At 34.6% G+C, this 18,218-nt stretch overlaps 1 protein-coding gene across 2 annotated transcripts; it reads right to left on the bottom strand.

Moving 5' to 3' along the window:
- Positions 1-845: 845 nt before the first annotated feature.
- Positions 846-17,137, bottom strand: LOC111798511 (protein TRANSPARENT TESTA 9-like). Of its 2 annotated transcripts, none has more exons than XM_087125362.1 (21): positions 16,708-17,137; positions 13,991-14,042; positions 13,812-13,888; positions 13,604-13,722; positions 13,409-13,505; positions 13,220-13,277; positions 11,989-12,097; positions 11,768-11,891; positions 11,492-11,675; positions 7,390-7,721; positions 5,181-5,269; positions 5,034-5,104; positions 4,110-4,220; positions 3,810-3,869; positions 3,360-3,497; positions 3,040-3,145; positions 2,890-2,961; positions 2,699-2,760; positions 1,816-1,975; positions 1,538-1,707; positions 846-1,432 (listed from the first exon to the last, which is right to left on the bottom strand). In XM_087125362.1, the coding sequence occupies exons 1-21, from the start codon at positions 16,758-16,760 to the stop codon at positions 1,106-1,108; spliced, it is 2,571 nt and encodes an 856-aa protein (XP_086981488.1). In that variant the 5' UTR covers positions 16,761-17,137; the 3' UTR covers positions 846-1,105. The 2 variants fall into 2 exon arrangements, with proteins under 2 accessions (XP_086981488.1, XP_086981487.1); XM_087125361.1 differs by having other exon boundaries at positions 13,589-13,722; positions 16,708-17,136.
- Between the last annotated feature and the right edge of the window lie 1,081 nt (positions 17,138-18,218).

Raw genomic sequence — 18,218 nt, 5'->3', positions numbered from 1 at the left:
TTTATAATGTTTATTGAAAATTTGACCTGTTGTACACCGAAACATCATTCGCCAAAAACAATTCTCATGAAATATCATTATACGAGAAATCATTTCATTGTTTTAGCCCAAATGCATGGCTGAAAACAAAGACTTTTCCAACTCTTAAAATCACTTGATATAATTTTTCTCATCGTTCTTGCATTTTCGACGTACACCAAAATGTAATAACATTTACTTGTTAAATTCTCTATCAATCTCCTTCTTTGAGTAACTAGGGACAGTATATAATCATCTTCGTTGCTAATCTCTAATTATTGGAAGCAAAATAAAACTCGACAGGGTTAAAATCCTTTTAATTGTCTCAAGAATGCATGATCTTAATCTTAAAAGTTACTTTCTATCTTACTTTCTAGATAAAAAGTATATATATTTCATCTTAATTGTCTCGAGATGCATTTTAAAAACCTTGAGAAAGAGCTCGAAAGGAAAAGCCTAAAGAGGAAAATATATATTAGCAACAAAATTAGACGGTTACAAATGATATCAAAGCTAGACATAGGACGATGTACCATCAAAGAAGAGATCCCACATCTCTTGGAGAAAGGTACTAATGAGGACGCTGTACCCCGAAGGGAGGTGGATTGTGAGATCCCACATCGATTGGAAAGGAGAACAAAACACTCTAACAGACGTGTTTTTAAAACCTCAAGGAGAGAAAACCCAAAGAATACAATATCTACTAGCATGTTATATTCAAACCTCGGAATTTGTCTACAAGTTTTCAAATGTAACTCGGACATTAAAGAGATTGAGAGAGAATATAAGATGATGCTGAAAAAAGGTTGGGGGAAATTGCACCAACATTAAGGTTCAATCAACTATATGGTTAGATCAACAAAAGAATGAAGGGCTAAAACCAGTCAACAAATGATGTGACAAAAGACTATACAAAGAATGATACAAACTCTCAGAAGCTAAAACTACTCTTCTTTGCTTCGCATTTCTGAGGTAGGGAGCTGAACATATAGAAGGGTGGTTACATAAAATAATACATCACCCGGTGATTAAGCAATTCTATTATTAGGGGAATAACATATATGAAAATTGATACATTCATTCATACTCACAATAGATTAGGAGTTGCATTAGAAGTCAATGTCTTAGAAGAACATACAGATGCATCCGATGAATCTACAGCTCGTTCGAGATCGACCAATGGTTTCAGTCTTCTCTCTACCTCCTTGCTTTGCAGATTGATCTCCTCCAGAACCATAGACAAAGCGGATTTGCAAGAATCCTCATCCTGGAATGCTAGGATCCATCTCCCATCCACAAACGGTTTCGTCTTTAACTTTGACGGGGTACCGTGTTTAGCGGGATCCAGAAAGGGTAACGTTGATGGACGAATTCTCAAATGCAGCCACCTTGAGTGTTTTTCATCAATTCTAGGCTGATAGGAGCAGAAAGAGAGTTATAATTTGAGAATTCATAATCATCCAGGCAAGGACAGATTAAAGATTTGCCATTAAATAGTTTCATGCGAATGAAATCTTACATTTGACCCAGCAAGAGGTGCAGCGACTCGAATAATTCCATAATTCGGTTTCGATGGCGGCACTTCTTCAGCAAGAATTATCCACCCGAAAGTTCCCATAGAGGTTCCAAGGAAGTAAAAATGGCGCTCTTTTCCCCTCTCAAACGCAATTCTACAAGGAACAGAACCATCTACATAGCAAGAACTAGGATGGTTATTCACATACTCATGGCAACCTACGTGATGAATTTAAAAATATGGTACAACCTAAAGTATGCAATTCTAAGTTTAAAACTAACCAAGTCTCATCTCAGCACCCGGTTTAGGTCCTGAAGCATCTAGTTCAGCAACCTTTGCACGGGAACATTGAGGAATTTCCGAGGGAGGGCCAATACCAGGCTGTTCTGACAAAGCCTTGCCATGGGAAAATGACTGAAGTTGGTGTAGAAGAACAAATACCTGGAATGGAAAGAGGACAAGATATTGCTAAAAGAAGCTTCATGCAGAATAGTAAATTGCATGGGGAAAAACAAATAGAACAAATATCCTGTATCTTTTCACTCTCTTTTACTTAATCTCACCCATTTCGGAGGGAAAATATGTTTAAAGTAGCTGACATTTTTTTGTTTAAAAAACAGTTCGACTTTAAGACAATAATGTACGTGCGTAAACCCGCATCTATCTAGAGCTGAGTTTCGGATGATTAATAATTAAACTTATCTGGACAAGTGATCATAAGCTAAAGTTTGGTGGAAGTTAGTTTTTCCCTTCTATCTTGATTAATGGCAGATTCGGAAGTTGATTGAATGGGTTCAGAAGATATTTCAGGGCATTCTCACAGAGAATTTTGAAATTGATGCATAGCATGATGCATTTCATTCTTTTTTTGGAATAAGAAACAGAACAAGCGTTATAGACACAAAAGGGAAGGGCGAATAACCTAAGGGCCCAAAGTAGAGATAACCCCCGCCAAGGAGTATCTTCCCAATACAAAAGCATGATGCCTTAAATTTTCCCTTGGTCGGGCATCAATAACTGGTAAGTTTAAAGATACCTTTTTGAAATTTATGGCAATCTAGTGTATGATATTTTATTGTTCGTTCCCTTTTATTTTTGTCCTTTTTCTAATTTGTTAACTTCGAACGGAATCTATTTCATATTTTACTAGAGAGAGGGAAGTACCTTAACCAACTCAGACATTCTTTGACCAGCAGCGAATGATGATTCAGGTGGAACAGCATCATCTGTAAGGACAAGAAGTAACATTAAAATCTTGGGGCAGTAGCATTCAATCTCACCATACATTAAATGAACCACCCAACTTCTGACAAAATAATAAGACTATGAATCTTATAGCTAGTCATTATTCTTACCTACAACAGAAGCCTTCGCATGGTGCAAGAGCATGCATTTTGGTTCTTTCCTTGGTGATGGGGCTTCAATTACTACGAAAAGTTTAGTGGTTCAGCACCCAGAAAACACTTGATACACTTAACATTCGTCAAATCACATTAAATAAATACCTCTTTTGCACTTTTTCCACTCGTCTGAGAGAAGAATAATGAGGAAATCCGACCAAATCCCTCTAGCTTCCTTTAGGAGCTCAGAAGCGCAGTACTTATATGAATCCTGTTAAATTTCAAAGAGAAAAAAGATCAGAAAAAATAAGCTAAAACCCTTTCATTTACTGATGTAAGTAATAAGCATGACATATTTCCTTCAAACAATCAAAAACAGAAAAAGAGAGTGCTTTCTCTCTCTTTTTTTTTTTTTTTTTTTTTCTATAAGAAACCGAGCTTTCATCGAGAAAAATGTTCTCAGTACTCTTCCATGTATAACTTACTTTCAACAATTTTAGATGATGACTATTAAACTCCGCCTCACTGTAAGGTAACAACTGACGCAGAAGCCACCCCCCATCCCACAATATTTCGGCGGAGATATTTGAACGACAAAAGAGGCTGACCAATGCATCTAGCACCTAACACATGGCCAATAAAGATGGACTGTTCGTTAGTACAAGTACAAGAAAGATATTGCTCACTGTTACATGAATAAAATGATAACATTTCAGGAGTCATAACCATCATGATTCGTGAAACAATGGAACCATTTATCATTCATTGTAGCTTTAAAAGTCTGTTATTTTGGGTTTTTTTTTTTTTTTTTTTGCTTCAGCTTAAGTGAGATACTTTTGGCATCAGACTTAGTAACACTAACACACGCACTCATGCATGTTGAACGGCGTTTCTGATCCAAATGAAGATCATATCCATTAGATGGAGAGAAGTACCTCAAACCTATGGATGCGAGGGCTTGCACCTACTTTAAGAAAAGATGAAATGCCATAATCCTGACATTAATAGAGTAGGTAAGAAACAGATCAGCAAATGATCAAACCAGAATCAAGCAGCATAAAATTTAAAAGAGGCATCAAATGGCGGTAATACAGTGTCGTAAATTTACATTTTTTCATCCTCAAAGTGAGCTATAAGTAACCAGGGTAACTCCAGAAAAGTAATTAAGATATTATCCAACTAGCTCTTAAAAGTCTTCTTTGGGTCGGTAGTAGATGGGAAGATAAAAAGAGTACCTTAAGCTTCTGTAGGTAACCATCAAGTTCAATATTGATGCCACCTTTCACTGAGGTATTTTCTGAAGAAAAGAGTTGCTCCTCGCCGGAATCCTCACCAACTAAGGCTTCCTGTTCAATATAAGTTACAATTTGAGTCCTGTCCCGAAAGTGTTTGTCCAAAACAGTGTACAAAAGAAAACAGCATAATATAAGGTTCTTAACGGGTAGTAAGTACTCAAATTCTGAAAACATGATCCAATGTGGCAGTGGACTGCACCGGGTAGAAAACAGTTATATGAATGAGCTACATATGTGAAAGCGTCACAAAAGAATATAACTCAGTTCAAATTTACAGATCAAAAATTTTGAAAATCTTATTCATACGTGATATGAGGATGTAAAAACAAAAAACAAATAGAAGGATTAAACTACAGAGGCCATTGAAGATGACCAAAATGTTAACCAAGTGTCATGGGTTCAATCCCCACAACGGCATCAAAATTTATTTCATTGAAGTTTACCAAAATGCTGTAATCAACCTGGCAATGAATTATAAACTGATATAAATCTTCAAATATCATAAATGTGTGCAAGATTACAAACAAGAAAATAAATCATAAGTTCATAAATGAATGCTTTCAAATTAAATTTAGAGCAGTGTCCAAAATCATGTTTAATGTGATAGGCACTCAAAAATCAATAGATTGCTATATATATCTGAAATTAAAGAGATCAATTGAAAAATGCCAAGCAGACATGTACTTTCTTTCACCATATTGTCAATTTGAGATGTGCTCAATAGTGTTCGCTGGTGCCAATAATAATAATAATAATAATAATAATAATAAAGCCTGACAAGAGCATCAAGGGAAAGGACCGACACATGCTATTTATTGAAACAGAGTCGAAAAAATGCAATATAGGATCATCATGGAAGAGTACCAATAACAATTTCTTATGTTGTTTTCTTTGAGGAAGAATTCCGATAGCATCCAGCATTGACTCATCCAGTTCTGCAGAGATATTGAGATGCATTATAAGATCAGAAAAAATGGAGTTTAGGAAGCTGAATTTCTGCGCTGATCTGACCTTTGGTTTGCAATAGTGTAGCCAGAACGCTTAAAGCACCCAAGACTTGCACATCGTCCCCAATTGTAATATGAGAAAGCAAAGCTTCCCTGCCAAAGCATACATGTTGGGTTATTTAGGAATATTACATTCTGACACGCCTGAAGTATTATTTAGACCAATATTCATTTACTATTGAGTATATATATCATGCAGAGTCAACCTGCCTCCCACTGAAGGGAAAGAAGAAAATAAAAGATATTGAATCAGAACAATAGTTGAATTTGGAGTTTTTAACAATTGCAAGAACCACTATAGAAAATAGAAATTGGAAGTTTCAGACTGAAACCCATCTCGCATGCACAAAAGAAAGAAAACATAAGATATAAGATCAGAAATTATTATCAAGGATCAAAAGCTGGTATTTTCAAATAGCTGTAGATAAATTATTAGGAAACCAAGTTACCAAGTAAGTCTTCAAATATAACAAGTAAATAGTACATTATTCTCAGAAGTTTAGATACTGTTGACGTTTGTGTTATCGAAAGTGTGTTGGCTCAAAGCAGCCAGCATTGCTGTGAAGGTCATAGTTGATAGTTTGGTTGACGAGTTCTAAAGATATAAACAGTAAAATGGGGAAACAGGAGCAGTCACTATGGGTAAGTAAAAGCTCCCTCAATTGGTTGGAAATGCTAAGTCAAATGTAGTAGATGTAATTCTCAAATTGGTCTCTTTGAAAGGTGTATTGACGCAAGGACACCAAATTCAGATTGCTTGGAATGACCAAAGAACTACAGACTTCTTTGATTTATTGGGATCAAAGCTGTATTGTCAGAATTATGGTTGGAAAGGAATTAGAGAATTTTGCAAGCCAAATCCCTCTCTTGGTTGGTTTGTTTGGATTCAGAATGTTTTAAGGCTAAGCTTGGTGTTCTTTCCCAATCATTTTGATGATTTCTCTCTAAATGTTGTTTGCTATAATTGGATATGCTTCCATTCTTCCTTTAGAAGCATTGTTCGGGTTTTTTTTTCCTTTTTTTTTTTTTTTTTGTAATGTTTTTTACACTTCTATATGGAGCTTCTATCTTTGGAGCGTTAGTCGCTTTTCATTTCTTCAATGAAAAGTTTTGTTTCTTGTTATAAAAAAAAAAAAAAAGTACAGTAGTCAAACCCTAACATGCTGGTCAATCCAACTCAAATAAAACAATAACTAAAGACAAGTAATATAAAAAAGAAATCAAATCCTCTTTTACAATTTTAAAATAATAATAGCAATGATAAACAAAAAACTAATGGGAAGTATGGGAAGTACATGAAACTGTCGAGGGGATACCTTCATCTCCTCTTTAGACTTAGTACGAGTGCTTTTTTTAGCATTAGTCTCATTTCACTTCTTCAAAAAAAAAAAAAAGTTTCATTTCTCTACAAGAATATCATATAGCAAAAAAGATAAGAAATAGAGGTCTTCAATGACATGTGAACAGTGGGAAAGGCATGGCATGGGAGAGGTACAGAGAGAAAAGTCAGGCTCTTGCTGATTCTATGAGTATAGAAGAGTGGCTCGTCTAATTCAAGACTCAAAAAAAAAAAAAAAAGATCTTTTTGTCTTGTGAAAGATCTTTTGTCTTGTGTTGTGATGGTCAGTTATTCTTGTGTGAAGTAGAATGGCATGTTCTAAGAAGTATTCAAGTTGATTAGTCATCACACTTCTGGAGTGTTTTGAATCTCGGAGAAGTGAGGGGTTGCGTTCTTGCTTTAAGGTATTCATCCACAAAGGATGTGTTATTCTTGGCTATATAACACATTCTATGAGGTTTAGGGGTCAGCATACCCAAAGGTAAGGAGAGTGTAACTGGATCAAAAAGCTTGAATCTACAGATCCTTGTTAGGTTTCATGTCTCTCTTTAGGCCTCTCATTAATAATCCAACACACATTTATTAAAGAACATTTAGTACAAAACTCTACAACAGTACAAGTGTAGGAAAAATAAATAATATTGGAAGCAAAATACTTGCAATCAAATTCTTTCGGCAAGCAAAATAGACCATTGTGATTTCAGATATCATAACTTGCAGACTTCATGAAGCAATGTCCATAAAATCATTTTCTCTTGATTAATCATTTAAAGTCATAAACCTCTTTTACAGTTGAAAATTGTAAACGGGTGTTTGAATACAGCTAAAATGACACTAGAACTTTAAGCTCGCTATAATTGACATAAAATGTTACCTTAATTCCAAGTGGGAGCCGGGACAACCATTCTTCATAGTCCCATCTTCTAACTCCGGTTTAGAAGCAGATGAATCCGATACTTCTTTTCTTAAAGATTCAGCATCCAATGGCTGCCTCACAATGCTATCACTCCCGGATGAGTTGCTGCTATTATTTTCGCAACATAATTGAGCCATAGTCCCATTAAGTCCGTCTTCACAGTGTGGGGAGAAGGCATCCAATGGACAGAAAAAGGCAGCAGAGATGGTGTTCGCCAGATCTTTAATTTTAACTATGCGCAAAATGCAACAAAGCAAATACAGAGAAGTGACAGCTCCAATATGAATTCCCTGGATGTTCAAAGTTCAAACTACGAATGGTCACAAAAAAAAAAAATGCTATGAAGTAGAAAAGATTTGTTTACTGATAAATGATACAGGTATGAGACTGAACTTAAAAAACAGTACAATTTATCATAAAAGGAACAATCCGCTTACGAAGGCAGCTAGATAAATAACCGAAAAACATTCAAAGCCTAAACACTAAGAATTTTGAGACATTAAAATTCATTACCTACATCAGATTTAACAACTAGCTCATGCTGAAATGACTCGAGATTCTCTCACACAAATGCAAGGCATGGATGGTAGCCAGGTAGAGGGTTTTGTTCTAACGATAGAAGAACTAGAAATTATAGTGGCCATAAAAGGATTTGAACGCACTAACCATATATATGTATATATATGTATGTATATCTTGGACATGTTAATGAAGTCTGATATAAAGATGCTCCAACTCTTTTTGAAAAATTCAATTGAGAATCCACAAGAGTATCTTATTGCTGAGTCAATTGAAGCTCCTCTAATTTCCTCTTCCTCACATGCACTCCCAGCCAAGAGATTGAATCAGCACTACCGAAAGTCTCAGTTAAGATCAAGGAGGATCCAATTAAAATTAATCATCTTTGGCATAAAGTTGGAAAAAGAAAACAAAAAACAATCAGGATTCTCTATTTGCTATTGAAACTCAGAAACTTGGCACTAGAATCTATGAGCTCCATATGAAACTTTTTTCTTCTTAGATATTTGGAAATAAAGAGAGTTTTCATTGCCATCAAGAAGCCACAGTTTCTTATAGTGATGATTCCATGATGTAGCTTCTTTTCAAGTAGGATCATGAAGAGTTATTTCCAGGGATTTTCTAACATCAAAATCCACAGGGGAGAGAACACAAACCTCCAAAGAATCCAACTTATCAACATCCTTGGAATACTTAGTTTCTTGTGACTTATCTTGCCAAAATAATCTTGGTCCTACAATTTCACTCCAAGGCCTTTAAGTAGCACATAAGGAAATGTCCAAGCTGTTAGTTGGAAAGAATGATTATCCATCGTTAATCACAAAGATCCAGGAATTTGGGTTCACTAAATCATATAGTTTCAAACCAGAAGGCAGTGGGACCTTATCTGAAATTACCTATCTTGAGCATGACAGGAAGTGAATAAGAGATTGTCCTGGGAAGCATTCCAGCTGAGGACTGCTGAAATCTTTGCACCTGAACATGAGAGAAGAAAAACTGAAAGATTTACTATGGTGGGACCAAGTGATAAAATCGATTGAGCATTGGAATGTTTAAAGTAGCAAGACATCGATTTTTGTGGATTTTCTGAAGAATCAAAAAGGAGGTTCCTGATTTTAATCCACCCACCATAAGAATGAACCATCTGGTTTTTAATACATTTTCCCACACCCCATGGTTGGAAAGAGAGCTGAAAGAATCCAAATACGCACCAATCCTATTGGTAACATATTTGATATTTATATTTTTCATTTCAATAGAGCTTTAACTGGATGTAAATGGCTTCAAGGAGAAGGAACGTCAGTGAGTTCCCAAAGCTTGGAGGATTTTGTACCGACCATCATGGGAATAATCTCCTTTCATCGGAAGACTCCTCGAGTGGCCTCTTGACCAACAGGATCCTTTTCTTATGTCTCATCATCACTTCTTGGCTACAAAGAGTACCTCCTTCTACCATGGTTATGTTAAAGTAATTTGGAAAGAAAAATTTCCCACCAAAGTTAATTTTTTTCTTTAGGAGGAGATCATGAGCAAGATAAACATATGGATTATATAAAAAATAAAAAATAAAACCCTCCTACTGCTCTCTCCCCAAATAATTGCTGCCTCCCCAAGTTGAACAACGCGTCCCTAGAACCATATATATATGAGTCACTGCCTCTTCTTTTTAGAAGGCTAGTAGTCTATTACTCAGGCTTCTGGATGATATACCTCTCTTCATAACAATATAGTGATTAATCTCTTCAAAAGGAAATCCAAATATTTATGTTAGAACTTGATCAGAAGCTTACATTAGACAACTTGGATTCAAATAAATAACAGAAAACTTTCGGCAAGGAGATCAACTACATTCCCATTTTACCTCAATTTGCACACAGCAGCTCTTGGGGCAAACTAGACAAATCTTATTGTAGTTACTCCCTTAGTAAGATTTGTACTAATTGGAAGGGTTCTTTGCAATCTCAATTATATTTTTGTATATTTCATTTCTTTTCTTTTCTTTTCTTTTCTTTCTTTCTTTTTTTTTTTTTTTTTTTTTTTTTTTTGTAGGAAACTTAAACCATTTCATTGATGTATGAAATAAATACAAGTCCTATCAAAAAGATAACTGCAATAAACACCTCACTGAGACTATGAAGGTTGTCAAACTATAATTACAAAAGGGAAGATAATGTTTACTCCACAAAATAGCAAGGTAAATAATAGAATCAATGAAGGATCCAATGCTTTGTTGCTTATCGTGAAATGCGAGCATTCCTTTCCAACCATAAATTCAATAAGAAAGCAAATAAAGAGTTGTGGCAAAGTATCTTCTTTTCCAACTTGAGAAGTGTATAGATATCACCTAAACGAGCAGTGAACCAGCAAAAGTTTGCTAAAAATAGCTCCAGATGGCAGATGCATATTGGCAATCACTAAAAAGATGACTTTGTGTTTCATTGCTCCTTAAACAAAGATAACAGCTAGGAGAAATGGAAATCCATGGAGATTTTTGTTGAAGTTTGTCGAAGGTGTTCATACAAGTATGGCCAAGTTCCCAAACAAAGAATTGGACTTTTCCGGGAGAACAACTTGTTAGTAACTGGGAGCAAAAATCACCGTTTGCCAAATTGCCCGAATATGCAAGATTTTTGGTTTGTGAAGAACAACCCATCATTCTCTAAAGTCCAAAACCATCTATCTTCCTGTTGCAAGATTTTGCTGGTTCTCTAAAGTCCAAGCCCAAATTGCCCGAATATGCAAGATTTTCTCCACCGAAATAACATTTTCCTCAACCCTCTTTTCATTGAAGAACTTTCGAGTATAATGAAAGAACACACAGCCTAGTAAAGCAAGCATGGAACGAAGATAGGGAATATTTAGCAACTATGAGGGAAAAGATTAGGTTGCTTGTGGTTCCTATAATACAGAAAATGTTGGTATTCTTGGGCTCACTACTATGGAAATGGTCTTTCTTTCGACCCTGAAAGATAGGCTTGATAGTGGCATCATTCACGAACTTAATGTGTACCAGAATACATTCAAAAGGGTGCTGAGGCATGGCTGGAAGGGCAAGGATAGAGGTTGACGAGAGGGGAAGAGTGAGAAGAAAGGAAATGGGAGAAGGGGAAGAGAGACGTGAACATTCTAGCATGAGAAGGATAGATTACAAGTTCTAGAGTTGTATATTTCGTTACATTAAGCAATATGCTTCTCTTTCAAAAAAAAAATAAAAAATAAAAAGAAGAAAAATAAAGAAATGAGGAATCTGAATGGCCAGTGAATAAAGGAAGTATAAGACAATATAAGGCTACTTTCGAGATAAGATGGACATATACTATCAGTAATTAGCCCATTTTTTAGTTTTCTAATGAGAGGTTGTCTTATACCTGCCTTTTGGAGTTTCAATAAATTGTTTCTAATCAAAACAATTATTATCAAAATGCCAAAAACACTCCTATCAGAGAAAATGTTGAAATAAGACGTGATCGCAATGTTGTTAAGTGTATGATTTAAAAGTAAATGACATAAAGAATGAGGAGAGAGTAAGAAAATGTCATACATTAACAGCCTCTATCCTCAAAGACGGAAGAAGCAAAGGAAATATTAAGTGTCGCAAGATGTTATCAGTTATTAACATTCCCACGTCAGGAATCCCTGCAGAAATAACGTCACTAATATAGTATAGATTGTCTTCAATTTCATCTACAGCAGCAAGAATTGTAGAAGTTGAGAGCTCAGTGCTTCTGTAACCAAATAGACATTTAAAGCCATGGTTATCTTCTATGCAATCCTATAATAAATAATAATAAATAAAATAAAATAAAAATGTTCTTACCTCACTGTCTCAAAGACCAACTCATTCAACTTAATACACTGCTTCCTAAAAAAGTTAACTAAATTTGAGAAATATTCTGCATGAGGAGGGCTGGTGATGAATCTATTGACATAATCATCTCCAACTGAAATCAAAATTAGCACATTAAGAAGCCTATCAACTTACCATGATATTATTAATCAGAGAAGTATATAAGAAAATAGTCGCAAAGACAAACTAACCATGGTATACATTAAGCGTCAAAGCCCGAACTGCTGTGCGGATCATAGTTTCTTCATGAAAAGCAAACCGTATAGCCTCTACATACATTGGAAAAGATACTACTTTATCCTACATGGAAAAATCTCATTGTAAGAACAAAATCACAAGTACACATTTACCAACAATCTGTGAACAAAAACCATATACTAAGTATGAACAATGTCTAATAAAGAGACCTATCCTAAATAAAAGTATTAACTGTTGGGAATTAGGCAGATCCTCTCTTTATAATTGAAAATGATTGTCACATAAATGTGTTCCTTAATTGCATCTTCCATGTGCAGCTGTATAAATTCAATTAGCAAGAAAATAGTGGTCCTGCTAGCCGCTAAAGACCTTTCCTTTTTTAACGTATGGTACAAATACTACTATTCCTACAAGATAAGTAAAGAAAAGTATGTAATCAACTTGTTGGTTTGCATGCAATGGAAGCTAAGGGTGATCATCAGTCCGTCGGCGTTGGTTTTCGGTTCAAACCAGCACTGACCGTCAACATATTGGTTTCCAACAATCGGTTTTGGAGAGGTTGGTTACACTGACTGACCATTCATACTGGCAGTAGGTTGGTTTTGGTAAGTTTCATGACTTTTATGAACGGAACGAAACCAAAAAACAAAAAAAAAGTGAGAAAAAAGAAGGAAAAGGGAGAAGAAAGAAGAAAAAGAAAAGAGAAAAGAAAAGGAGAAGACAAGAAAGAATAAAGGGAGGAGAGAAGAAGGATGAAAAAGAACAAAAGAAGGAGAAAGGGAGAAAACGACTCAAAATCTGAAGGACACGAGCGAGAGATAGAGATTGAGGAAATTAGATTAAAAAAAAAATAGTAAACAAATAAATTCCCAAGTAGCTGCTGCAGCAGCATGACATTTTTCTTTTTCAACCAATGGTAAGCTTTTTAAAGGTCTAACAGATGGCCCAATTATCAATACACAATGACATTTAACATTTTCATGATTGTTTCTAGAATATCCATCGATCCTTTTGTGAAATGAATATCATAGACATGTTTCTCCTTCTGTTGACCCGTATGCTTTAGCGAATATACAAACACATCAATAATTGACACATAAAGTAGTTTTAGCATCTGCCCCCAAATTATCACCTTTGGCCAAGGATTTGGATCATACATATTAAATGTGATAAAAATAATACTTGAAAAGGTTGAACACAATATATATAACAAGCAAAACTTACCTTTTGAGTTTTCACAAGAAGGGAGATTGTGTTCTTGTTCAGCTTTCCACTAATTGCTCTTATAAAAACCATGAGAACATATTCATAGTTGTCAGATGACCAAAAAAATAAAGCAGATAATACCAAGAAAAAACTATATGTAAAAGAAACTACTTTGTTGTAAGGAAATGCAAACAATTCAAAACAAACCTTAAGAAAGATATATAGTAAGACAACAACTCATCACTCCGGAAATCAAATGCATATGTTATTAGCTTGTTCATATGTTCAGTACTGAATAGGTAATCTGCAAGAGACCCAAAATGGTCAATTCCATAAACAGAAGTGGGAAGATTGAATCCGTTTACGAAGTTATATTCAGAAAATTACATATAGCATGTTCACTTTTAAGGTTCTGAATTATAATGCTCATTGTCTGCAACAACTGAAGTGAAACACTTCCAGTCCTGCTAATTGTCAAAATTCGTACAAATTCTGCCATGATTTGCTTCTCCATGAAAAACCTGAAAACAGCCACAAGTACATAAAAGTTCTGGAATATTAAAAATTTACCTAGAAACAATAAGCAATAAAAAAATAAAAAAAGCCTCACTCAAAAAAGGATGCATCGTGCTGGTCACCGTAAGTTATCAACTCCGATATCGATCGCAGCGCCTCAATAACAAAATCCTTCATCCAGGTATATAATTAAATAGTGCTATTACACATCCATGAAAATTCTTATTTAACACATTACCACTGGAAAGGAAAAATCAAGAAGCATTTTTTTACCTTATTAACCTCATTGACTATTTGAATCTTTAGCAGCTGATCAGTTAAATACCTGTGTCCCAGTAAATTTAACAAATTTTTTCAAGTGAAACAGAATCAAGAAATATGGATGCAAAGTCTATCACGTCCTCAACAAGCAACATGTACTGTAAAAATGTTTTTAAGATAACAATAACATCATTTCACACAAAAGGGTTAAAATTAGTTATGTTTTACAATAAATATGATGAATATAAGATGATGTGGAAATGTATAGAGTAGGAGCTTTGGAATATTTGGTCCCTACTGAAGTTTTAAAAAAATGAATCTATTCAGATCAAATATCTATGCCATTAATCTTTTGTCTTTCCTTTATCTTTTTCTTTCATTTTCTTCTTCTTCTTCACCTTTCCTTTCTCTTTTTCGTGGACGAATATATTCATTGTATATCTATTTTGGACTTGAGATTTTGCGCTGTATTTTTCAGTATATATATTCTCAAATGTTCAGTGAGATGACTTCCCTATTGATGGAATCACTATTAAGGAATATTTGTGTAATTAAGAGATATTTATGTAATCCCTTTGAATAAGGAAAATATTTCCTAATATCTAGTCGGCGTTGTATTTTTCAGTATATATATACTCAAATGTTCAGTGAGATGACTTCCCTATTGATGGAATCACTATTAAGGAATATTTGTGTAATTAAGAGATATTTATGTAATCCCTTTGAATAAGGAAAATATTTCCTAATATCTAGTCGGTTGTCTATCTTTCTCGTTGTGGATTCCGATTCAGCGCTTTCACCAAAATCCCATTTTCCAACCCCTACCCTTTCCCTTTCAGTCAAGCCTTTTTAAAAAAATATCCAGTAAAGTATATCTAAATGTTCACTGGAACCTCAAGTTTTTTTCCCCGATGGCTTTCAGACTGTATAAGTTGGGCACTTAAGTTCAATATAGTATCCTGACTCTGGAGTTGTATTTTAGACCTCTTAGAAGCTTGTAACTATGTTATTGGATACAGCAGACCTAGTTTTTTTGCTATTGTGTGGGGTACTTGGCTAGAGAAGAACAATAAGATTTTTAGAGATTCTAAGAGATCTAGAGATGAGCTCTAGAACTTGGTTAGGTTAAAATCTTCGTTAAGGGCATTCGTTAATTGAGCTTTTTTTTTTATTACTTTAAATATAATATTAAAAGTCAGCATTCAACAACATCCATTCTTCCAACATTCTAGAAAATAAATTTCCACTCAAACATGAGCCACTCGTCCTCCCAAATTATAGCAAAGAAGGGTAAACGAAAAAGAATACAAAAAGAAAGCCACCAAAAGCAGCCAAACAGCTAGCTATACAAAGAGAGACTCCAGTTTAAAATAGTACGACCTAGCAGATAATTACAAAAATCCATAAATAGATGAATTTAGATTACATTCATTTGAGGTAATAGAATATCAATGTCAACCAATATATCCTCAACTGCCCTCCCCCCACATTGAAGTCAAAAAGGAAAATATCAGTGCTTAAAGAGAGAAAAGGTTGCTATCTCATTTGAGCCCAAGAATAACAACCATTCATCAAAGGGGCTTCCATCAAAGAAATATTCTGAGTAAGTTGGTTGAATCCCCCATACTTTTAACCATAAATCTCCAATAGATTTTCTAAACACCTATCCTTAACCAGTAAATATCCGCCTATGCCTAGATCATAGATTTCCTTTAAAAATCTATTTCTACCTCGAGAAGAATTTGGCAAATAGTCATTGGAAACTCGACATGGTAGTTCATTTCTCATTGAGAGCACACGCTCAACATTTTTTCCTAAATTCAGCAAGGGCAAGAGCTCTTTTGGCTTCACTCCTTCCTTATTCTTTTGTAGATTTAAAGAGCTTTACCATAAAAAAATGTTGGGATGGTCTCGATTGCAAGGAGATGGAATGGAAACCCCCCAAAAGGGTTAAAACGGCATTTCTTGCTCCTTCGAAAGTAATATACGATGTTGAATTGGGGTTTTGAGCATATAGATTTAACTTGGCTGTAAAAGGTTGTTGTAACCTCAACTCTCTTCTACTCTTTTCTATTCTTTCATTTTTCCTAATAAAAGCTTGGTTTTCATCCAAAATAAATTTTAATAAAATTAAATTTCGCCTCCTTCTAAGCACCATCACCTTTAGTGGCAGCCAAGATGCTTAACATTGACGCATTCACGACTTGGGAGGCCTATCCTCTAAATCTTTGGTAGTATCACCAATCAGAGACTGAAAATCCAACCCTCCCTCCCTTACTGTGCAAGGCTATTTGGAAGTTTAAAGTTCCCAAGAAGGTTAAGATTTTTCTCGTGCACTCCCTCTGATCAGTGCCATAATACGGCTGACGGTATTCAAAGAAGATATCCCTCCACTACTAGCCCCCTCCTAACTGATATACCCTTTTTACAAACTAGAAGTCACAAGATATGATCCAAAGAAAACACCAAGAAAAGGTGAAGAAAAGATTGATTCTATTTCCTTATTTTGTCCATAAGAAAACTACAAACCCAGCACGAGAACTACGGTGGTACCAGAGCAAAAATAAAATAAATTACATACCCAGCAAAGGTAAGAATTAGCATTGACAAAGAAAGTTTTCCAGTTGAGCAATTCAGGCAGTGTTGAGTAGCTAACAGTCATACTGACGGTGCCCCAGCAAAACATACATAGTAAAAACCAAGAAATTATCTAAAATTCAGTTCCAAACCTGAGTTCTTCCAACGAGAATCGATCCCTGGATCTCCAGAAGGAAAACCACATGGCTAAACAATCAGAGCCCCGAACTCAAATACCCAATAATCATTCTGTACCCTAAACCCAATCCATCTCAGAATTGAAGCTTATGATTGCAGAGTTCTTCTCTTCAACAGCAACTACCTGCCTTCGACACGGGGCAATTGAAGAACCGCTTTTCAATCTGATCGAAAGCTCTTTCGATGGAGGAAAAGCGACGGAGATCTTGATCGAGCAATTTGGGTATTTTGTTTGAAAGATTTTGCAAAGAAAACTGGAATTGCAAGGCTTGTGTAGAAGAAGAGAATCGAGAATTGTTGAAATTCTGATAGCAAAACGGAAGATTTGATAGAGAGAAAGAAACGCCTTGAGCTGGAAAACCAGATTGTGTCCGTCGGACTCGAAGCATTGCATTGTATCGATGAAGACGGACTTAGTCGGTAGATTGGGCCATGGTGTATTGATAATTGGGCCGTCTGTTAGACCTTTAATGGGCCAACACCACGGCCCATTTAAAAATGGAATGGAGTATTTAATTTTCAATTTTATTAGATTTAAATTGAATTATTTATAATAAAATAGTTCAATAAATTTAGAAATTTAAAAATATATATATATATATATATTTTAGAAACTAAATTTGTAATTTTCAAAATTTTGGGGCCAAATTGAGACCAACTTCGAAATTCACGGACTGATCTTGTAGTTTAGATGAAGAGATTCAAATATTTTAATCTATATAGTCTATGTCAATTGAGATATGTTCAAATTGGTATTAAATTTTTAAATTATTAAGTGAAAATAGTCATTTATATTAGAACGATCTGAGTTTTCTAGATCTAAACTATTTTTTTTTTATCGTTACTATATGCATGTACCAAATTTACGAGGCACATGTGTGGAAATCTTAGTGGATTTTACTCGAATTGATGGGAATTACTGTGGGTTTTATGGCCCTTTATCTCATTTTAATTAATTTCAATCCAATGTTTTGATAATAACAAACTACTTTTAACTATTAACTATGTGGGTTTTATGGCCCTTTATCTCATTTTAATTAATTTCAATCCAATGTTTTGATAATAACAAACTACTTTTAACTATTAACTATTTTCAGTATTTTAAATGGTCGACTGTATAAGGTGGGGAATAACAATTTCAACCACTTTTCAATTACTCAAATCAGAGCTAAAACGAAGAAATTATAGTCGAGACAACATACCCGACGTGATGATGTGGCAGCAAAACTAAAATGATGAACAAATCAAAATATATCAAAGTATGACACTTATAATTTTAGAAGAGTAACTAATGGTGAAATTTTTTTTATTATTATATTTCTAAATAAAATGATTTTTACATAATATAAATTTAAATCTAACCGTTACTCACATTCGTTTTTATTATTACTATATTATATTATTATATTATTATATTTTAAAATTTTGCTCACATACTTTTTATTATATTGTGAGAAAATAGTTG

Source organism: Cucurbita pepo, chromosome 7, assembly GCF_057944985.1.
Source record: "Cucurbita pepo subsp. pepo isolate OVF chromosome 7, ASM5794498v1, whole genome shotgun sequence".
In the NCBI taxonomy this organism is placed as follows: Eukaryota; Viridiplantae; Streptophyta; class Magnoliopsida; order Cucurbitales; family Cucurbitaceae; genus Cucurbita; species Cucurbita pepo.
Note: the sequence above shows the minus strand (reverse complement) of the source record. Positions and strands in the feature narration are given on the sequence as shown.

Excerpts from the sequence above, each read along its gene's own strand:
- LOC111798511 (XM_087125361.1), bottom strand. The coding sequence starts at position 16,760 with ATGTGGTTTTCCTTCTGGAGATCCAGGGATCGATTCTCGTTGGAAGAA. Across the intron at positions 13,506-13,588 it reads TAAAAGTGAACATGCTATAT|ATTACCTATTCAGTACTGAA; the intron begins GTAATTTTCTGA and ends GGTCTCTTGCAG. Across the intron at positions 5,270-7,389 it reads GGCTCCCACTTGGAATTAAG|GGAAGCTTTGCTTTCTCATA; the intron begins GTAACATTTTAT and ends ATGCTTTGGCAG.